At 37.7% G+C, this 24,051-nt stretch overlaps 1 protein-coding gene across 13 annotated transcripts; it reads right to left on the reverse strand.

Annotated features, from left to right (window-relative positions):
- Nucleotides 1–9,500: 9,500 nt before the first annotated feature.
- LOC121986356 (DNA topoisomerase 6 subunit B-like) lies at nt 9,501–23,686 on the reverse strand. Of its 13 annotated transcripts, none has more exons than XR_006113390.1 (8): nt 23,332–23,686; nt 23,081–23,246; nt 22,938–22,990; nt 22,703–22,836; nt 22,529–22,580; nt 22,340–22,404; nt 14,891–14,969; nt 9,501–10,878 (listed from the first exon to the last, which is right to left on the reverse strand). XR_006113390.1 is itself a non-coding variant. In XM_042540249.1 (8 exons), exons 5-8 carry the CDS (start codon nt 22,563–22,565, stop codon nt 10,637–10,639), a joined length of 423 nt encoding a protein of 140 aa, XP_042396183.1. In that variant the 5' UTR covers nt 22,566–22,580; nt 22,703–22,800; nt 22,938–22,990; nt 23,081–23,246; nt 23,332–23,686; the 3' UTR covers nt 9,501–10,636. The 13 variants fall into 13 exon arrangements, 8 of the variants coding, with proteins under 8 accessions (XP_042396183.1, XP_042396184.1, XP_042396182.1 ...); XR_006113389.1 differs by having other exon boundaries at nt 22,295–22,404; XM_042540249.1 differs by having other exon boundaries at nt 22,703–22,800.
- Between the last annotated feature and the right edge of the window lie 365 nt (nt 23,687–24,051).

Consider the following 24,051-nt stretch of genomic DNA (forward strand, 5'->3'; position numbering starts at 1 on the left):
TGAAAAATGGTTGATTTTGCACATATTCTATGGGGGAATTTCTTTCTCAGACAAGAGTTTATTGGATTCATCAGCTGGAGGTTCTTTTATGGACAAAAGTGTAGATGAAGCTTATTCATTGATTGATCAAGTGACATTGAACCTCCATGAATGGTTGAACAAAAGTTGGATGGAATTTCCCTCAGATATTCAAGAATTACAAGCCATAAATGTAAGAGAGTCTATCAAACAAAATGAAATTCAACTACCTAAAAATGTTGAAATTCACAAGTCACAGAGTGAGGAGTTCAAACATTTGGGGGCAAAGCTTGATAGTATTGTTTCAAAATGGTTTAAAGAAGATCACCCTCCTACACAGTCAAGATCCAATGAAAAGTGTGATGATCTTGGGTTGAGAAGTGGCAAAAATCATGAAGAACCTATGAAGAATGACATGTTTAGAATTAAGGAGAAGAATAATAGAAGATCACAAGAACTCAGTTCCATTTCTCTAGGAAGTTCCCAAAGGCCACGAGTACCTTTCCCTCAACGATTAATCACACCAACATTAGATAAGCAAGTTGGACCTCCTCCAAAAGCTCAAAGGAAATTTAGGAAAAAGGAAGTTCAATCTTTCCCAGGACCTTCACTAAGGGTTCCTTTTCCACAAAGGTTAGTGGGGGTCAATGAAAATAAAGACTTCGACAAATCCTGTGACACTAATATGGTTGAGTGCAGATTTTTGAATATATATGAAGATGAAGATTTTTCATATGAGGATTTTATTGATAATGCAGTGATAAATAAGTTTTCAGATCTACCTCAAAATTTTATAAGGTGTTATAGTGACATTGAATTTTCAGATGATGAATGTGATGTGGTAGATCAACTTAAAACTGCAAGTGAAGTTATTGATCCTCTTGTTATTGATTCTCCTTTTGAGGACATAGATGTTGGTTTATTTTTTGATGTATGTGTTGATGATGATGATATGGAAGAATGTGTAGGGAGTTGGTTGTGGAAGTAGCATCTCAAGGATCACCACCTTTGTCAACACAACCCTTAGGCTGCGTACAATGAATCCTTCCTCGGGACCCCGCATAACAGGAGCTTCGTGCACCGAACTGCTCTTTTAAAGAAAGACGAATAAAAATACACAATTGAACTTATGTACATGAAAGGAGATGCTAGAAGCAAGAAATGTAAAAGTGCAAGTGATGATCAAGTTTAAAATGCGTCAAACGGAAAAAGACACACAAAGAGATGGGAGTTAATTACAAATATTTCATCAGCTTGATGTTGAAAACCAAGCAAGCAAGACAGATTTTAATACAAATATATCATGAGCTTGATGTTGAAAACCAAACAAGCAAGACAGATATCAAGATATCATACCTGCTGTTTTTGGCACCGCTTCACCATATAATCGTACTTGCATTGACAATTGAAACATGAAATATTCATGAAGAGTTAAATGTAATTGGAATCATGGAAAAAGTGAAACATGAAATATTCATGAAGAGTTAAATGTAATTGGAATCATGGAAAAAGAGATAAACACGAGAAGAAATAAGGAAGCCCTGCCCTGCCATGAATAAAAGTCAAGAGTAACGTGTGTATAAGCTATGGACAAACCGAAAAAATGGAAGAAAAAAAAAGATTAATTATCACCAAAAATTTTCCTCAACTTTCAACCAAAAAAATTATTTCTATGGCAACCCTCCATCAACTCTATTTAGTGTATGTGAGTATTATTCAATAGGTTCACGAATAGTACTAACTTCATTATAACTTGCCCAAAGATAACATACGCATAACTGGAACAAGGATGTAAAAAATGAAGAATAGTTGGTGCACCTAGGGAAATGCATGTAGGAGGTTGACTAATTTCAGCATGTAAAGCTAATGACATGAGGAGCAGGCTTAGGCTTACAATAATCGTACTCAGTAAGTAGGAGTATGACAATGGTACAAATGTTTATAAATAAGAGATTAATAAATTGTTAGAACCCCAAAGTATTTTGATGTGATCAAATAAATTAAGTTAGGTCCTGTGTTTGTTTAACCCTTGTGTCTAAGTGTGCAGGAGCTTAGGAACATAGGAAGTCGAGCGGAAGACGCGGCTAGCGAGAAGGACGGCACGGGAGAGAGCCGACGGGCTCGGTGCATCCGAGGGACGAGGTGTCCGCGGAAGAGTACACCGATGGACGAGAAGAGCGTGCGCGGCGCTCGAGGGACGAGAAACCGGGAAGGAAGGCTGCTCGATGAGAAGACCGGAACATGGGTTCGGGTGAGCCCTATTCCGGAAGGTCGAGATCACCCAAGCTAGCGGAGCCGGAGCGAACAGACCCGGACTAAGACGAGCCGAACTGAGACGAGTTGAATCGGAGCAGAGAGCCTGGACTAGAGTCAACTTTGTTGACTTAACAGGTCCGGGCGCCCAGAACCATTCCGGGCGCCCGGGGGTTCATATTTGACCAGATCGAATCTGATCGCGAGCTGACCGTTGGGGGATAAAATTTATCCCCCCGGGGGCGCCCGGAACCCCTTCCAGGCGCCTGGACCAGTACTATAAATAAAGTACTGATCCGTACATTTGAAACAATGAACTTGTAATCAAATCTTTCTGTGCTTCCAATTCTGTTCTTTTCATTTGTGCTGTCAACGTTGTAAAGAGGCTACTCCGCTCAGAGGAGAATCAGATAGTGCGCTTACATTCCTTGGATTAGCAATCCCCTGATTGCAAACCAAGTAAAACTCTGCTGTCTATTCTTCTTTACTTAGTCTCTTTTATTTATTTATTACAAGTGTTAATTATAAAGTTGAATTCCGGAAAAGGTTCGAGTTTTATTTTGTAGGGCAATTCACCCCTCCCCTCTTGCCGGCCTCCAAAGGGACCTACAAATGGTATCAGAGCAAGGCGCTTCAGGAGGACTAACCGCCAATCGAAGCAACAAAGATGGCCGGACCAAGCATTGTTCCACCAAAATTCGAGGGGAACTTCGCAGACTGGAAGCGTCCTATGGAGGTATTCCTAAAAACAGATTTTGAAATTCGATTTATTATGAAATATGATTTTGTAGTTCCAATAGATAAAGATGGAAAAGAAAAAGAAGAGAGCGATTGGACAAAGAAGGAGCAGAATCAGTCGGTAGCAAACAACCGTGCGGAACATCACCTGCTGAGCGTATTACCGCCTCAAGAGGTCAACCGCATCGGAAACTATTTATCTGCTAAAGAACTTTGGGAGAAGTTCTTGGAACTCCACGAAGGCACGTCCGAAGCAAAGCTCGCTAGAAGGGACATCCTCTGCAACAAACTGATGAACATCCGTCTGGAGAAAGGTGAGAAAGTAGCCGGTCTACATGCAAAGGTAAAAGAACTAGTTACTAGTCTCGAAAACCTTGGTGAAACGGTAACAAACCGAGACAATATACGCTACGAGCTCAACGCGTTTCCAAGAACTCCGGAGTGGACAACAATCGTCGATGCTTATTACATCTCAAAAGACCTGGAGGTAAGTACTTTAGAAGAGTTGTTTTCTACCCTTGAATTACACGAAACTAGATATGCAGAGATATCAAAGGACACAACCCAGACTATGGCGCTGAACACAACCAACAAGGATGAACCTGAGTTAGACTCCGAAGACGATCAAGAAGCATACATGGTAAGAAACTTTAAAAAGTTTTTTAGATCTAATAAATTTAAAATGCAGAATAAAAAGAATAAAAAAGGTAGAAAAAAGGTACGGTGCTACCAGTGTCAGAAGGAGGGACACCTAAGGGAAGACTGCCCAGAACTCAAGAAGGTCAAAATGAAGACACCCAAGAAATACAACCTAAAAGCAACTTGGGATGACACTTCTTCATCCGAATCAGAAGCTCAAGAATATGCCGGAATAGCACTAATGGTAAGCTACGAAGGACAAAGTACATCAGAACCCAGCATCGATGAAGGGGGAGTGACCTCAGATGGAAGTAGCGAAGCAGGGGGAGATTCAAGCTTTAAGTCTGATATGGTAAGTAGACCCGACCCCGGGCCGGGTCTGGCCCGGACCCGGCCCGGGCCCGTAACCGGGTCAACGGGCCGGTTGCCCGTTGCCGGTTAACCAGCGGGTTGAACCGGCGATTCAACCGCAATTTTTTTTAAACGGCTTTAACCGTCGGTTAACCGGCGGTTCGTAGCCGTTGGGAGGGTTTTTTAGGTATTTTTTTTCAACGGTTAGGATCATTTGACCGTTTTTTGATCAATGACTATGATTTAGTGTCCGTTACTATCAAAACTCTATAAATAGAGAGCTTATTTCATCATTTTTCACACACATCTTCTCTACTCTTAATCTCATTTTCGTATTCTCTAATCTCTACACGCTTTCGTTTTCAATTACAATGGAAGGAGGCCGCGGAGGTGCATCATCTCGAGCTCGGAAGGAAAAGCAAATAATGAATCCGCGGGAGGAGGACCCCAACATTCAATCCACCGATGATGAGATCGAGCATCTTCCGAATCCGACACCCGACACACAAGGAAGTACCGATGCAATTACTTCTAAGGTTCGGGAACTTCCTCCTCTAAAATCTTCTATTTTTACTAAACATTTTGAGAATGTCACTCTTCCGTCGGGAGAAATGCGTGCAAAATGTAAGCACTGCAATGCTTCCTACAAATTCCAAGCCGGCGGCGGCTATGGGTCGTTGAAACGACATGTAGAAACGAAGCACCCGACGGAATATGGACTCGACCGTTCTCAAACACAATTATCAAGATTTTCTTCAACTAGCGGTAGTACCGATTCCGGTTTATTTTTATATTCGGATAATAAATTAAGAGAATCATTAGCTAAATTTGTTTCCGTAGAACATCTTTCTTTTAGTTTTGGATCTAAATGCACATTTGAAGATTTTTGTAAAGAATCTCTTAATCCATGTGCTAAACGTGTTCCTAGGACTACACTTACTCGTACAATTAAAAAATTAGTAAAACAAGGAAAAAAGAATTTAATTGATGAATTTAGTAAATTAGATAATAAAGTTTCTTTATGTTCCGATATTTGGAGTGATCATTGGCAAACACATTCGTATATGGGTGTGACTTGCCATTGGATCGATAACTCTTGGAATCTCCAAAAAACATTATTAGCTTATAGAGTTTTTGATGAATCACATAATGCTCATAATATCGCACAATTATTATGTTTAATTTTAGAATAATATGATTTAACTCATAAAATATTTTCAATATCATTAGATAATGCTAGTTCTAATACCGCTTGTATAGATGATCTAAAATTTGTTTGTCAACCTATTATTGGAGGTTTATTTTTTCATATTCGTTGTGTATGCCATGTTTTAAATTTATGTGTTCAAGATGGTTTAAAAATTTTAGAAAGTTATATTAAACCAATTAGAATTGCAATTTCTTATTTATGGTCTCATCCATCTATAATGAAACAATGGGGTAGGTTTTGTAAAATTAATGGAATGAGACCTAAAAATTTCACGTGATGTACCAACACGTTGGAATTCAACATACCAATTATTACAAGATTCATTTCAATATAAAGAATTATTATGTTCATTTTTTGCACAAAACACTAATGCTAATATATATTTATTTTCACAACAATGGAATATTTGTAGTAGTATTTGTGAAATTTTAAAAGTATTTAATGATACAACCGAACAACTTTCCGGTGTTTATTATTCCATTGCTCAATTAATTTTAAAAAAATTTCTAATATAATATTAGTTTTAAATGAAGATATTAATAATAAATCTTTATATTCTTGCATATTAATTATGAAAACTAAATAGATTTTTTTTTATTTTTGAAATTTATTTAATTATATTTTTAAATTCTAAATTTAAATTAACAGTTTTATCTGAAATATTAATTTTATATTATGATGCTTTAATTCCAATTAAAAATTATTCTTCTCTTAATCCAATTAATATTATATATAATGTTAAAATTTATTTATATGATAGTTATAATCAATATTATGTAAAATATAGAACACAAACTAATATTTCCGCAATACAACAAACTACTAATAGTAATTTAAAACTTATAAAAGCACAATTTTTATTGAATGAACAACACGTCCACGAGGATCTCAAGTTCCACATGTACTTGAGAATATTTTATAACTTCTTTTGATTTTAATGAAGCAGATAGCGAAAATTTCGATAATTTAAAATTGTGGTCACAGAACGCTCAAAGTTTTCCCGTGCTCTTTATGATCACGAAAGAAATTTTAGCTTGTACCATATCAACCGTTGATATGGAGCAAACGTTCAATGTCGGTGGTAACATAATAGATGAACGACGATGAACTTTATCTCCCGACTCATTAGAAGCTCAAGCATTACTCGACAATTGAACCAAAGTCAAGAAAAGAATCTAAGGAATGCAACTTTCGGATGACGAAGTTGAAGATTTTGATATCGAAGGAACAAATACGATAGGAACAGGAAATGGAAGTGAATGAAAATGTCACTTTCAAAGGTATATGGGTAAAAATGTAAAAGAACTACGTGGGCTTTGATTCCCCTAAAGGGATACGTAGGCAACTTAAATAAGTGCAAGCCCTTTTTTTAATAAATTTTAATTTCTAATTTTTAATGTTTAATGTTTAATTTTTAATTTTTAATTTTTATTAACATATTAATCTTGAACCGTGACGAACCGTGAACCGAACCGTGAACCGGCGGTTCTGAACCGTGAACCGTAACCGTCTTGGGCGGTTAAGGTTAATGGTCGACTTGCCTGGAACCGTCGAACCGGCGGTTCCGAACCGTCGAACCGTCGATTCCGAACCGTGGTCAGGTCTAATGGTAAGTGAGGTATGTCTCTTACCCCCTGATGAACTTTACTCTGGTATTAAGGCAATGACTAAATCCATGTATAAATTAGAAAATAAAAATACCAAATTAGAAAATGAAATTCTAGAAACAAAGAGAATTCTGGCAAAATCATGTCTTATAAAGGATTTTAAAAAATTAAAAATTGAAAATTGAAAATGAAAAGCTAAAAGAAGAAATAGAACGATTGAAAAAATCAAATGGTTCAAATATTTCTACTTTTAAAAATTATAGAGGTTTAAATTGGTATTATAGATTTCATCAAAGTCAAATTAGAAATATATCAAAAATCTATATACCTAGGAAATACTTGGTTAATCCTGTAGGTAGGAACCTCTACTGGGTTCTAAAAACCTGTTTAACTTAAAATTAACATCACACTTAGCATTTTCAGCAAGAAAATTAAACAACTAATTTCTTTATGAGGCTTTGTTTAAGGAAGTGGTTGTTGCTCCAATAACCAAGAAGACCTAGTGCCTCACCACGACCTGGAAGCCAAGTATCGAAATGAAAAGTTTAATTGACTAAACTGAAAAAGCATTAATTTAAATTATTTATTTAAATTATTTAATGCTTTAAAAAGAATTATTCAATTTGTGTTAGAAAATATTTTAAAATTTTTTTTTAACTTAACTTAGAAATTTTTTTTTAAAAATTTTTATAAAAATTAACTCAGAATTTTTATTTTTTATTGTTTAAAAAAAATTAACTTAGAATTTTTTTTTTACCTTATAATTTTGCTTAAAATTGACTTAGAATTGTTTCTTATGAATATTAAATTAGAAATTTTTTTTGGGGAATGTTGAAATAAGTTTCAAACTTAAAATTTTTTTAACACTTATGACTGTTTCTTTTATCTGAAAAATGTTTTCCTTTTCTCGAAAGAAAAATTCTGAAAAGTGTCTTTACTTAGACATTTTTTAATATGTTACACTTTAAGTTTTTTTTTTAATTTACCTTAGACTTGTTTATAACCCCAATTTTTATGTGATCAAAGGGGGAGAAGTATGTTAAGTCTAGGGGGAGGTAATATAATTTTTCATTTGAAAAATACTTGGACTTATTTGAATATAAATTATTTTTATTTCATATGTTTACCCTAACTTAACTTGGGTTGCTCACATCAAAAAGGGGAAAATTGTTGGAACCCCAAGGTGTTTTGATGTGATCAAACAAGCTAAGTTAGGTCCTGCGTTTGTTTAATCCTTGTGTCTAAGTGTGCAGGAACTTAGGAACACAGGAAGTCGAGCGGAAGATGCGGCTAGCGAGAAGGACGGCACGGGAGAGAGCCGACGAGCTCGGTGCGTCCGAGGGACGAGGTGTCCGCGGAAGAGTACACCGGTGGACGAGAAGAGCGTGCGCGGCGCTCGAGGGACGAGAAACCGAGAAGGAAGACTGCTCGAGGAGAAGGCCGGAACATGGGTTCGGGTGAGCCATATTCCGGAAGGTCGAGATCACCCAAACTAGCGGAGCCGGAGCGAACAGACCCGGACCAAGACGAGCCGAATTGAGACGAGTTGAATCGGAGCAGAGAGCCTGGACCAGAGTCAACTTTGTTGACTTAACAGGTCCGGGCGCTCGGATCAATTCCAGGGCGCCCGGAATGGTTTCGGGCGCCCGGGGGTTCATATTTGACCAGATCGAATCTGATCGCGAGCTGACCGTTGGGGGATAAAATTTATCCCCCCGGGGGCGCCCGGACCAGTACTATAAATAAAGTACTAATCCGTACATTTGAAACAACGAACTTGTAATCAATTCTTTCTGTGCTTCCAATTCTGTTCTTTTCATTTGTGCTGTCAACATTGTAAAAAGGCTACTCCGCTCAGAGGAGAATCAGATAGTGCGCTTACATTCCTTGGATTAGCAATCCCCTGATTGCAAACTAAGTAAAACTCTGGTGTCTATTCTTCTTTACTTAGCCTCTTTTATTTATTTATTACAAGTGTTAATTATAAAGTTGAAATCCGAGAAAGGTTCGAATTTTATTTTGTAGGACAATTCACCCCTCCCCTCTTGCCGACCTCCAAAGGGACCTACACAAATGACTCTAAGATGGTCTTAAAGAAGGAAGCAAAAGTGTAACTTCAATCAAAAAATAACTTGCTTTAGATATTCCATTTTTTCAGGGCTCTCTATAGAAGTTAAGACAGATATGTGACCAGCCAAATATCAATCCAAAACAAAATCCAAATAAACTATAGAGGTAAGAAAGTGTTAATATGTCAACTACAAAAAAAAACGATGAGAAATAGAACTTACTTTAGATGTTCCATTTTTTCATGGCTCTCTATAGAAGTTAAGACAGATATATTACCAACCAAATATCAATCCAAAACAGAAGCCAATTAAGCTGTAGGGGTGAGAAGGTGTAAATATGTCAATTACAAAAAAAAAAGGAAAGAAAAAAAAAAGAGAGAAGAGAAATAGAACACCTGAATCCAAAAAAAAATTGTGACCACTACTTTAGTTCAAAGGATAAAAGAAAGGGTCTTTTAAATTTTAATGGTTGCCCAAGGGTCATGACAATGATAAGTTTGTGACACAAAATGGAAAGAGGAATATTTATTTTTTTTATTTAATTTTTTAATAGAATTATTTATTTTTTTTTAAAAGAGAGAATCACAGTACAAGGGGGGCCATTCCTGACCTCCTACTGCAATTTACAAAAGTACACAAAAAAAAGAAGACTCCACACCAAACTCATAACAGGCAAGCTCTAAACAAAATTGCCAATATCACCAAACGCAATTAAATCAAACTTGAAAACCCCTGTCAGAGTTCCTCTTTTTTAAGCTTGCTACTTCATGGAAGCCTTCGGCCTCCTCCATTGATCCACCCTTGCCTATCAAAACTTACATGAAATTCTCAAGTAAGGCAAACCAATTTTGTTCACTCTACAAATACCAAAGAGCATCCTATCTCTAAACCAGATGGAGTCCTCTCCACAGGGAAATCAAATGCCTGGTTAGCAAGGTAATCTGGCATTGGCCTCTCTAAACACATGAGAAACCTGAACTTGAAAACTCTTAATAACTTCCTTTATTTTAAGAACCATATTTCTAATCTCCCAACCAAAACATGATGCTTCAATAGCCTTCAAAGTAACTGCTGAATCCAATTCCAGCCACAAAGGAAAATATTGCTTTTCAATACAGACCTCGAATCCTCCATATGCCAAACAATTCAGCTCTCAAATTCAAGCCCTCCCCAATTCTGCCCTGTTTCGCCACCAACACCTTACCTTCTTGATCTCGAACAATGATTCCATAAGATAAGGACCCTGGATTCCCTTTGGCACACCCATCAGATTCAATTTAAAACCTACTTTTGGCTTTCTCCAATACACCACTTCATAAGTATTAATGATTGCCACTTTCACCTGAATTCCCAACATACTTGCTGTCAAACCAAAGCACCTCCAATGTTTATTTCTGATGTTCCCTGCAGCCAATCCAACATCAGATATCTAGTTACATTTCTAATAATTTTTGGAGCAGACAGCTTTATCCCTTTGATGCTTAGCCTCATTTCTAGCCACCCATAGAAACCAAATCACAAAGGAATCGCCTCCCTCACATGACCATCCCGAGGCCACTCCCTGCCAATCCTCCACCTCTCAAAAACCCTCCATCCGCTCACAGCAAAAAGTTTTGCAAAGAAACACAATACCTCTATAGCCACTGCACTATCAAAGAAGACATGATCCCTATTGCCTCACAACATTGACATTTTGAAGCAAGGCACACCCCCCTCCTTTGTAGCACCTCATCTACAGGCAACCTCTTCTTCTAGGAACGCCACACAAAAATGGAGATATTTGAAGACAGTAATCTGCTCCAAACTGCCACCCAAACCCCATTCTGACTCTGCACTTGTCTAACCAGATTCCAAGCTGATTTAAGTGAAAAACACCCATCTACAGCAGGCTTCCATACTAATGTATCAGCAACATTTGATTGTATAGCCATCTCAACCACTTCATATACCACCTCAGCTGGAAGAAACACAAACAGCTTCTTTTTCATCCATCCTGTCATCCATAAAATCAAAAATCAAGATGTTAGGAGAACCAACAATATCATTATCTATGAACAGAGGACCCTTATCCAGCCAAGAATCATGCCAAAAAATTATACGTCCCTGTCCCAATCTCCACCCAATCTGTTGTTCAGCCACCATACGGATTTTCATTAACCTTTTCCACCAAGGAGAGGTATTCCTCTTGATGGGCACATTCACTGGGCTACTTGACCCCACAGGCCACAATACATTTTGTCTAGATAAAAAGCCCAAGGAGTATTTAGCTCTCTGAATCTTATCCACAATCTCAATGAGACAGCTATAGCTGCATCAGTAAGTTTCCTTACTCCCAAGCCCCCTTCCAGCTTTGGTGTGCACACATCATCCCAAGCAATCCAATGAGTTCTTTTAGAATTAGATGACCACAAAAAATTAGCAAAAACCATTTCCAATTGATGGAGCACACAAATAGGTGGTAATAAAACTTGAAGCATATAAATTGGTAAAGATTAAAGAACTCAATACACTTTGAATAAGTACCAACCAACCCCCATAAGAAAGTCTAGCCATGTTCCAACCACAAAGTTTCTTCCTTACCTTTCTATCAAGGGCTGAAAAAACACTGACTTTCTGTGTCTAGCAACAAACAGAACCCCCAAATAAATTAGGTGAGTAGAACATTCAGAAAAACCAGTGGCACATCTAATCTGATTTCTTCTTGACGCATTGATACTTTTTGAGGGAAAAAAAATAGCTTTTTCTTACATTTATTACTTGTCCTGAGTTCTTCATGTAACCGACCAAAAAACTCTTAACTTTCTTGATGCAATTAAGGGATCCATTCATCAAAATCATGATATCATCTACATAAGCCAAATGAGAAACTTTAAGATCACAACCGGATACAAAATACAACAGAGGGAATTTGGAAAAGCGAATATCTAGCCCCCTTGATAAAACCTCTGCCGCAATAACAAATAATACAGGTGATAATGGATCTCCTTGTCTAAGACATCTCTTGGAATGAAAAGAACCTGATAAGCAACCATTAATCTTAACAGAAAACAAGCAATCTTCAATACATCTCTTGATGATGCCTATAAAAGCCATGGAAAAACCAAATGGCTGCATCACTTTGTACAAAGAGGCCCACTGTACTCTGTCATAAGCTTTCGCCATATCCAACTTTAGAATAAGATTATCCCCACGAACTCTATAATTCAGCTTATGGTTCATTTCTTGTGCCAAGTGAATATTATCAAAAAATAACCTTCCTTTAACAAAACCACTTAGAGATGGAGATATCAACTTATTCATCAATGCACTTCCGTCTTAGCTATCTCCTTTGAAACTATCTTGTTTGATACATTGCAAAGACTAATGGGCATGAAATCCTTCCACTGTTGTACATTATCAACTTTGGGGATAAGAACAAGAGTTGTAGCAGCTATCCCCTTTGGAAAAGCTTCCCCTTTAAAAAACTCCAAAACTGCCTGATATACATCATCCTTGATGATATCCAAACACACTTTATAAAACATCACAGAAAATCCATCAGGACCAGCAGCCCCATCCTCGTTCATCTCCCAGACCACACCTTTAACCTCCTCCAAAGTTGGTAGGTTTAACAAAAACTGATTATCTTCAGAAGAAAACAAAGAAGGAATCTTCTCTAAATTATCATCATTCATTACAAACTCCTCTCCCGTTAATAATTCTTCAAAGAACTTCAACCCAGATTTTTGAATGAGTTCAGGTTTCTCTAGACAAATGCCATCTTCCCAAATCCCAAATATGCGACTAGCCATTTTCCTTTTGTTCACCATATTATGAAATAGTTTTATATTTCTATCCCCATCTCCAGCCCACATATCAGCAAGCTCTTTGCTTCTAGACCATCTCCTCCATATCTAATGTTTTGAACAATGAAGCTTGATATTGACAGTAGCAGCATCATCATATATCTTTTCAGTTTCAGTAAACTTAGCCTATGCCAAATTGACATTATCATGTATATCACCAAACACATCTTTATTACACCATTTTAAATGAGTTTTTAATCTCTTTAATTTAATCTGCAATTTTGGTAGACCACCCCTGAAACTAGCAACATCCAATTCAGCCGAACAATCAAAAGGAAATTGTGATGTTTTGTCCACATTCCCTAGAATGTAAATGAAGACAATGAAGGAGGAGAACTTGAAAGCTTAATCAATAAAGGACAATAGTCAGATGAGGCTCTATTGAGATGCTCCACCTTTACCACAACCTCCTTATTACTCCAAGAGGGAGAGATCAAAAACTCTATATAATCTCTTCCAAATCTTATTATTAGTTCAAGTGTACTTATCTCCCACAAAACCAGCATCCAACAGACCTGATAACATTACAAAATTGTTGAAATCATTCACTGCTCCTGTTTTAGCCAAAATCCCATCAGATCTTTCATTTGCATCCTTTATCACATTAAAATCCCCTCCCACCAACCAAGCATCATCCGAAGCAAATTTAATTTCTAGTAACTTTTCACACAAAATCCTTCTTTCCACACAACTACATTTAGCATACACCACCGTTACAAACAAAACACTAGGAAGAACCTGTGAAGTTAACTTCATATGCAAAAACAGTTCATGATCGATCACAATGTTGCAATCAATGTTAACATCATGAAGGAACCAAATCTTCCCTGAACAATTTGAAATAGCTGAATGGAGGCCCAATCTTCTAGTAACTGTAATCTCGTCCAAGGAAATAAAAGATTCAAGAATTCCTATAAAATTCAAATGGTGATACCTCCTAAGAAAGTGCACTCTCCTAATAGATGCCTCATGTCCAATTCCTCTAATATTCCATATTAGACCTGCCATATATCAAAATTCCGCAGATGCGGAAGCTCTCAAAACCTTTGCTTTACTTCTAGTCATCCTTTGATCCATTCCTTTAACACCATCCGAAACCTTACTAATAGCTCTTTCACTGTCCCCAGATTTTTGTGAAGCACTTCTTTGTATATAACCTAGATTTAGGCTCTCCATCTCCTCCAATTCCACGAATGACTTGGAAATTCTCAACTCTTCCTCCATATCAGCTGAAACTTCACCATCACCCTGCCCTGTATCATCTATATCATATTACCAAAATCCTGTGCCAAAGATTCCCTGAGTTGCATCCACCACATCCTTCTGCCCCTGAGCTCTCCCCTGCATGCATGTCTCTCTGTAATTAACTTTTTTAGCAGCCTTTGACCTCTTTAAAATACCCACTGGAGGATCAACATTAACTAGTTTGTCCCCTTGAAACTCCCCCAACATAACCTTCTCTTAAAGCAGCCTCTGATCCCCCTCTTTGCCAACCAAACACATATCATCCATCTGCTGCTCCACCCTATCCTCCTCCAAACTATCTAGCACCTGAAAAGAATTTTCCACCTCAAAATCTTTTAAAGGACCTACTTCAAAAGCAACAGTCTTAGCTTTTTTTTTACCCATTCTTGCCTTACTGAAACATGTTTCGATCCTATTCCTTCATTGAACAAAACAGTATCATCAAGAACCTTCATCCTCTTCAACAGCCTGCTCATCAGTCAACTGTTCCCCCCAGTTTCCCAACCCTTATTAAGCTCTTTCAACACGAGCCTTCTTGCAAAATTAATATGTTTCCCATTGAGCCTACACTCACCCTCCGAATGACCCAGATGAAAACATTGTAAACAGTATGTAGCCAATCATTCATACAACACCTTTTGTAATCTCCTTTCAATTCAAATACCAATCCAAAATTCTTCTACCCTTGGCTTCAACACATTAATTTCAACACAAATTCTCGCCATTGACAACCACGAGCCATCTTCTGTAGCTTCATCCAATTTAAGAGTTCTCCCAACAATGCTAGGAGCCGCAAATAGCCCTTTTTTACAGAACATATGAATGGGAAGAGGAATATTAACAATAAAAGCAATCCCAAGTTCAACTGAAGATAAATAAATTTAATTTTAGACCTAAGCCTCATATTTGATATACCTAAATGTTGGCCATCAATATCAACATCCAAGAAAACTCTATGAGTAAGTTCAGGTTCTTTTTCCACCTTAAATCTTGCCTGCATAAAAAAAAAGTGAACTTTAATTCTTATGACAAATAAGATGTGGAAGTTGTGTCCATGAACCTTTCCAAATAATAGTAAATACTAGCATCTGTAATTGACAAAAAAGAAGCAGCAATCGTTTAAAGTTTAAACAAAAGGTCATTAACAAACAATATAAGTACTTATGATGACGGTTTTGGCACCCAGCTGAACTGAAGATTTACTTGGGCAAGGTTTTCACACTACAAGAAATAAAGCAACATTTTCTTAGTGATAATTTAAAATATCGTTATAAATAATTTTTAATGACACTTATTTTACAGAATTATTTTTAAAAATAAAATATCATATTAAACCACCTATACAAAATTTATAAATGTCATTACAATTTAACTCAACCTATTTATTTTTATTCCTTTCCCCACCGCCGATTCCTTTACTCAAGACCCTTCCTTCATACAGCAAGTAAGGAGAAGCTTTCTTCCTCTCCACATCAAGCAGGGATGATCTCTTCTTCCCTCTCCACAGCAAGATAGGAGTTCTTCTTCTTCCCTCTCAGTAGCAAGCAAGCAAGCAAGGAGGAGCTCTTCTTTTCTCTCTCCGCAGCAAGCAAGGAGGAGCTCAAAGGAAATCCTAAATTTCTTATTTATCATTAAAATAGAATCCCGGTCGGCGCGTGAACCAGCTTGGCAAGACACCAACCCCCTCGTGTGCGGCCGCACATGAAGCGATCACTCGTCGCCTAGCGAGGCAACGACTCCCTCATGTGCAGCCGCACATGAAGTGACTGCTCGTCGCCTAGCGAGGCAGCGGCTCCCTCGTGTGGGGCCGCACGTGAAGCGACCACTCGTCCCATGGCGAGGCAACAACTTCCTCATGTGCTGCCGCATACAAAGCAACCGCTCGTCGCCTGGCGAGGCAACGGCTCCCTCGTGTCCGACCACACATAAAGCAATCGCTTGTCGCCTAGCGAGGCAACGACTCCCTCGTGTGTGGCCGTAAGCAAAGCGACTGCTTGTCGCCTAGCGAGGCAGCGACTCCCTCGCATGCGACCGTAAGCAAAGCGACTGCTCGTCGCCTAGCAAGGCATCACCGTAACGGCCCCTTCATTTGCAGTTGCACGTCGCCTGGCTTAGCAGCGGCCCTTCGTTTGTAGCCACACGTCACCTGGTTAAATCAATGACCATGGCGGGAAAGGTGCCACACTTTCACTAAGTTGAGAAAATAAATTTTGATGCCCTTATAGAGCTTAAAGCAACATTTCAGACTGCAAATAAGAATCAGAATGTGAAGCACGTGTATCTTTCATTTCTGATAGTCTTTGTCAATGGCATTGAATAAATATCCCCTACTAAACAGCTCCTTCAATGACAAAACCAATGATTCACTCACATCGAATGATGTCGCTAGCTCAAAAAACATTCTCCGTGACTTATGTCGTGTCCACTTTCGTGCTACGCTGGGAATTGTTCATGTTGCTTTTTATAAAAATAAATAAATAAATAAATACTCTACAAAATCTAAGGATTTCACCCGCCTCTTCTCTACCGCCTTTGGGCAGCTGATCCAGCAGATCGTCGCCTTCCCCGCCGCCTCCCTCCCTCCCTCTGCCCTTTTCTGGATCTTCTTCCTAATCTTTGCTTCGATGATTTGGAGTTTGTGCTGTGTTGCCATTGATTTTGGTGAAGATTGAGCGGCTGTCGGGATCGATCTGTGAAAATTAATGCCGAAGTTTTCTGAAACCCTAGATCAAGGATACAAGGTACTCTCTTTGTTTTCTCCCTATTCAGAATATTGTGACATTACTATTTTATTTTGGTGGAAGCAGAAAACTTGAGCTTGTTCTTTCATATGCTTTCCGGGTCTTTAGATGCTCGAGTTTATGTAAATAATTTTGATGTTGTACATTAATCATGTCTATTTGGTTTGATCTTGTTCCACTGGTGAGCAATGTAAATAGTTTGTCACTCAATCTATCTGTTGTCACTCAATTGGAGCTCTCTAAGTCCATCAGTGGATTTTGACCGAAATCCACTGATGGACCTAGAGAGCTCCAATTGCACTCATTTTAATTCCTATGGATTTGTAAGGTTGCAAGGAGTTAAAAGATGGTATTCATTATTTATTTCGACTTTTCATAGACGTTAACATGTAAAATGAAAGAATCGTCAAAAAAGCTCATGTTGGGCCTGATATAGAATCATATCAGGCCCAATGTGGGCCTGATATCATTCAATATCAAACCTGGGGTGGATCTTTTTTGATGATTCTTCTTTTTGATGAAAAGCTGAAATAACTAATGGATACCATATTTGAGCTTCTTGAAACCTCAAAAATCTATAGAAACTGAAATGGGTGCAATCGAAGGTCTCTAGGTCCATCAGTGGATTTTGACCGAAAACCACTGATGGACCTAGAAAGTTCCGATTATACTCATTTCAGTTTTAGTGGATTGCAAAACCCACTAATGGACCTAGAGAGCTCCGATTGTACCCATTTCAGTTCCAGTATATTTTTGAGGTTTCAAGGAGTTCAAATATGCTATCCATTATTTATTTTGACTTTTCAAATGTATTAAAATTTTATTAAAAATTGACTAAATCATATGTAATGTTATTCATATGTTCTGCATGCCTGTCAAAAAAGAGAAGAGAGAGAAAAATGATAGAGAAAAGAAAAACGATAGATAAAGTCAGATTATCAAGAGAGTAAAATGGGAATTGCACTTGAAAAGATGCGTCATTTGATAAATAGTAAAATAATATACGTCTTTTAGTAAATTTAAAACTTTAGATGCACTGTTTGGTAAATTTGCTTTATGGTGAGTAAGCAGCGCCGTCTTGGGGTTCTGTCGTAGCCCGCGGCTTGTCCTGCTTCTTGCCCACAACGAGCAGCTTTCTTACTAGGCAATCCCTTCAAATTGTGCTACCGCAAATGAATTATAAAAGCTAAATCTGAAAATAAAATATGAAAGCGAAATAAAATTGTTAATCCCGATTTGAATCTAAACACGTTGTCATTCAGATTGTTAATAACAAAATTTTGTATTATAACCTCTTTTACTGAATAAGAGGTCACAGATTATTCTTTCTTGGGCTTGAAAGATATGGCAAAGGAGATTTAGAAGACTTCGATCCATTGAATTGAGTGAACAAAGATGGGAGAAGGTTCAGCATCCATGATTGATATCGCCACCACAACTCCACAAGCAATGGAGACTCATCGGATCCTCGGGCACCAGTCGCGACTGGAACGATGTCTGTTAGGCAATCTCTTCAGCCATCATCGATCAGCTAGAAGCACTTTGGCGCAGACATGTAAATGGGTGCCCTAGTGAAGGTAACCAATTGATACACCCAAATGGGTGCCCTAGAGAAAGAACTTACACAAGGCCGAATAAATCTCGATTGCAACATTTCTTGAACCTATCTTCCGATTTCCTTCTTTTGATGATGTGGGTAACAGTATGGATGCACACAAATACGAATCTTCCCTTCTTGCAATAGTACGGCAACCTGTTTTCTTCTTTGAAAACTGCAGAAAATCTTTCCAGTGATAATTCCAGTTGTTGTGATGCATTCAATTCTAATTCTAGTGGTAATGTTGTTCAAGAAGGAACTGCCTTTGCTACCCATAAAAACTCATCAATAGTAAGAGAATGCCCTTGCAAAAGGCAATATAGGAAGCAGGATTCTGACCCCCTTTTTTCTGTTTGTTTACTCTTCTTCACTGCCTCCAACTTACCTTGCAGAGTAACTAAAAGATCTTCATGATGGAACTGCATGGTCATCTCCTTCCAATCCATTACAACTTTCCCCAATGTTTTCAACCAAGAAACTCCCAAGACTACATCTACACCTCCCAATTCTAATACATATGTCTTTGATTTCAACTCAAAAGTTCCTAAGCGAATGTATAGCTCGGGACACTTACCTTTAGTAGACACTTTATACACATCACCCAGTTTAATTCCCAATTTCCTTATTTCTTACACCTTCAATCCGAGAGCTACAATTAATTGAGGAGAAATAAAATTATGGCTGGCTCCACTATCTATAAACACCACAATATCAATCCTCATTAATTTGCTTTTAACTTCATGGTTCTATTGTCATTTGTCCTCTCTGAATTCATATCCAATAATCCCATAAATTTACACTCCAACTCCTCATCTTCTCGTCTTCTAAAGTCTCTGCCTCAAGACCCACTATCTCTCCATCTAAATTTAATCTTTTATTTTCTTCTAACACTAATAACTTCAATTGTTTCTCTGCACATTGGTGAAGTGGGTGGAATTTTTCACCACCTTTGAAGCATAATCCCTTGGCCCTTTGTTCCAATAATTCTAGGTAAGAAATGGAATGAATTCCTCTGAATTTTTCCATGAACCCTCACTTATCTCCTCCTTTTCGTGCCGTCGAGGCTTGGGAGAAAGAAGGATTTCTATTTGATGCAGAACCTGTTTTACTAGCTTTCTTAGAGTCACGAATCATGTTGGAACCCCATCCTGATATTGTACTAGTTCTGTCCATTTGAAAAGATTGACCCAATTTCTTTTGAATTGAATTATTCCCAACATATGGTCGAAAATTTCCCAGACCAGCACTGCCATGGCTAAAATTGCTCCATAACTTCTCCTTCCCATATGTTTTTTGTGAAATCCCCCTTCCTCTAACAATTCCTCTTCAACATCCTTTGCCATTCGCATTAAGTGCCCTCTAGACAATGGATTTAGTTCGAACTCTTCTTCAGATATGAGGTTGTAATCCACTGGTGAAATAGTCAACATACTAATCTTCTGGTAGACATGGAACTTGTAAATTAATCAACTCAAAGGCTTCAATAAATTCTTCCACATTTAAAATTTGTTTTAATGCTGCCAACTCTTCAAAAGGATTTTCATGTCTACACCTTCCATAACGACAATGAGAGCGCGTTTAAGTTTTTTCTAAGTTAGATTAACTTTGGTCTCCTTAATAAGATTAAACCAATGAATGGTAAAGTCTTCCATATGTACATGTGCCAACTTGACCTTAACTTCATCAAAAGTATCCTGGACTTCGAAATAAATTTCAGCCCTAGTAATCCATGCCACTAGATCCCAACCATCCACCATTGGTAATTCTACTTTCTTAATAGACATCCTGTACTCCTCCAATTGATCACTTTGATGTTCTTGAGGCTCAGATTGAGATGATTGATCAACAGAAATGGATGCCCCTTTCAATGGTGTTGCTTCAACCCTTGTACCTAAATTACTTGTTGATCTCTTGTAAAAGAGAACCATGTTATTGTACTTCAAACATCAATCGTTGCATAATACCTCTGATTTCCTCCATACTTCCTTCTTGCGTCAACCCACTCTTCCAAAATATTAACCCTATCTGACATATTTGGCATTCCTTCTAAGCATACAACCCCTCTTACATCCAACAGGTCGGACTAATGTTAGGGCTCCAAAATTCAGAATAAAGAAACACACATAATTGTATTAGAGTTAACAAAAACAGTACAACAAAAGCACTCGAATCTGATAGAGAAACTCTCTCCACCGGCCAAAGACCATAATCTCTTTTGATAATAATTCTTAAACCCCTTCCCCACTAACTTCCCACCAACTTATAACCACACACATACTCTAAAACATGAAAACATAACCGTCACAAAGATATAACTAATTCTACAATATAAATTGTTTACTTTCCCTTTTGTGTTTTAGCTCTCTTGGAATATACAATCCATGTTTTAGGGTTGTTTCCCCCATGATCCAAATAATCCAGCATGTTTCCTCCATAACCCAGGTTCACATCTGGAACTGGGTTTTTATCAGAGAACAGCAAGTGCAAAATTATACAACTACTTTGTAACATGATTGAAGTCATAACCAATGTTGTCGGGATCAGCATAATAGATATAACCCAGAAATAAACAATGATTTAAAAAGTGTATGTTGGTGGTATACATAAGACCGTCACATAGTAAATAGGCATTATGTGCAAGTATATTTTGATGCAGCTGCAGTCATTATTAACAAACATTGAAATATTAATGATATCATGCAGTTAAAAGTTGTTACGTGATTAATTAATATAATAAGTCCACAAAACATGGTTCTAGTTATAACATGAACATTATCAAATCTCAAACAATATCAAAGTTTTTATCATTTAACTATATACAAAAATATAATGTCTGTGTAGGAACATTTACCTAAATTAACAAATAATTGTTTCTTAATAAATATTACAATTCTAGTAAAAAAAATCTCTTTCTACCATTTAGTTGATTTTCTGTTTAGATTAAATTAATTATCTTATTCATAACCGACCCCACCTAGTGAGATAAGGCTTGGTTATTGTTGGTTGTTGTATTCATAACCCATTTGTTCCAAATCTATACAATTGGGTTGAACTAATACACTAGCTTATAGGTCAAACTCAAAATAACAATCAAATGTGATTATATATGCATGTGTAAGGGCATATACAAAAAGGTGAAGCATATGCAGCCGCATGAACTGTTTTTTAAATCAGTGGCATAAACTATGATCAACGATTCCAATTTTTTTCGAGAATGAAAACAAAGGAAACTGTGGCAAATGAGCACAATACTTTTCCCACAGACAAAGCATGAGTTAACATCAATTGTGGTTATGTGGGAGTGGGAAAAAACATTTAGAATACAGAAACAAACCAGCATTGTTAAGTAAGATTTTTTTTTCGTACTCATATTGACTCAGAAAAATTAAAATTTAAGCCGTATTTATGACTAGGAGGGGATAAGGGTGCTCATTTCAAATATAAAGGATGGGAGAGGGGATGGAGAGGAAAGAACCAAGAAAACACATAAATCTAATGTTTTTTAACCTACATTTATATTTCTTTCCCTCCCCTTCTTTTCATGTACCCAAGTAGACAGACCATAACTTTTCAAAGAAGCAGATGATCAACATGAATCTTTTATTATTTTTTTCATCTATCATTATTCCTTCCCTTCCTTTCTCCCTTTTGATTCATCCACCAAGAAAACAGACCAACGAGATTCAAAGCTCTGCAGATGTTAATATTACCCAAATTCACAGATTCAAACATGCTAAGAAAAAAATAGTAGATGAGAACATTACAACTAGCAATGTGACATAAATCATGCTCAGGAAGAAAGGGGTTTCATTACTGTCAACATCATATTTCTAGTTCAAACTCCATATTGGCTACCAGCAGCCTGTAGATTGAACTCACATAAAGGAATATTACTGAATTAAAAAAACCTTCATGGTTGTTTCAAAAAGGACTATCATTACAGGAAACAAGCATCTATGAGTATGACTAAAAATCATTTACCATGCTCTACAATGTGAAAGAGTGATGCAAAAGAAACCAAGGTACCATTTTTGCACCAAGTCCAAATTTCCCACGAGTTTGTTTCAAACCATACTTTGTACCAGAAAGAACTGTAAGAAACCAAATAAAGTTAGCATGGTTCACATTAATTCAAATCTAAGATTGCAGTCTTCTAAATATGTGAAAACAGTAAGTCTGGCATGAAGTTCTGGGCACATATCAATAGAATCACACCTCTTCCAAACATGTTTGGTATCTCATCATGTGGCATTCCTCTCCCGTTATCCTGTAAAACAAAACTCACGACAACTATAAGCATGTGAACTCTTTGATAACATATACCAGGAGTGGAGAATCCCATTTGATAACATATAACTAAGAAATTTTACTTTTTAAAAAAATTCTTACATTACTAACTCAATATCTGGAAGCTGAGAAATTGCCTCAGCAGAGTCAAGAGCATTTTCCACAAGTTCTCGAATAGTAGTGTATAATGATTTCCCAGGCTGGTGGGGGGTAAAGATGTTCACTTGATACAAAAACTTGTAAGTTGATCAAAAATAAACTGCCCATCAGAAATAAAAGGCAAAAATAATACGTCAAAAGAAATAACGGAATGGATGCAGCTACTGTTACAGCTTACATTGTCAAATCCAGCTATGTTCTTGTTCTCAGCGAAGAACTCAGCAGGCGATTCTGCAAAGAAACAAGTAAAAAAGGTCCCAATAAAAAACCAGCAAAGCGAAAAACTATCACAGGGGAGCCACTTTTTCAGATGAATATTACTCTGCTTCAATACGCTTTCAGTTTCCTTCTTAGTCATCTTCGATCTACCCCTGTTGGGAGTCTTTGGCTCGTCCGGGCTCCCATCGACGCTGTCGCCGGAATCCATCAACCCAGAGTGCGCCCGATAGTGAAGACTTGCCTACGAAAGTCCAGGTGCAAGATCGACCTATGGAGCACGGCAAGTGACCATCCCAAGCGGAGGAGATCAGATCGCCGGGAGATGAGGCGAGGACAAAAAGTTCACAACCAACCGAAACAACGGACAGGCGGACAACATTCTCGTCGGCGGGCGGCGGACGGCGACAGCGGAGGGATCCTCGTTGGTGGGCCGCGACAATGGAGGCGTTCTCGTCGGCGGGACGACACCAGCGGTGCGGAGGCAGACGACGTCTTGCGATGGGAAGAGGGAAAGGCGTCGGTGGCTTGAGATGGGGAAGGTGTCGGCCGCCGGTGGCTTGAGATGGGGAAGAGGGTAAGACGCCGGCGGCTTGGATGGAGAAGAGGGGAAGGCGTCGGCGCCGGCGACGGCTGCAGCGGTGGGTGAGGGGAGCACCGGCGATCGGGCGAGGAGAGGGCACCGAAGTGTGGAAGGGAAAAGTGACGGCACAGTGAATGTTATAAAGTTTAGGTTTTTAATTAAAATATTTGTTAATTGATTTACTCCACTCCTAATTTTAAATGAGACAATTTAAAAAAAAAACTTCTTCCCATTCTATTCAAAATAACCCATTAAATATAAATTTTATTTTAAATTTAAATAAATTATATTTATTTATTCTATATATTTTCATCCCATTAATACTATTATTATTAATTTAATTTATTTAATGATAATTTTAATTAAATATAAATTAATTTAGTATTTGATTATTCTATCAAATATTAAATTAAATTTTTAGAATTTTAGATAAGATCATACGTTTATACGACTTGATTCCGATTGATCTGATTCTGATCCTAAATTGATTCTA

The sequence above is a fragment of the Zingiber officinale genome, chromosome 5B (genome assembly GCF_018446385.1).
Source record: "Zingiber officinale cultivar Zhangliang chromosome 5B, Zo_v1.1, whole genome shotgun sequence".
Lineage (NCBI taxonomy): Eukaryota > Viridiplantae > Streptophyta > Magnoliopsida > Zingiberales > Zingiberaceae > Zingiber > Zingiber officinale.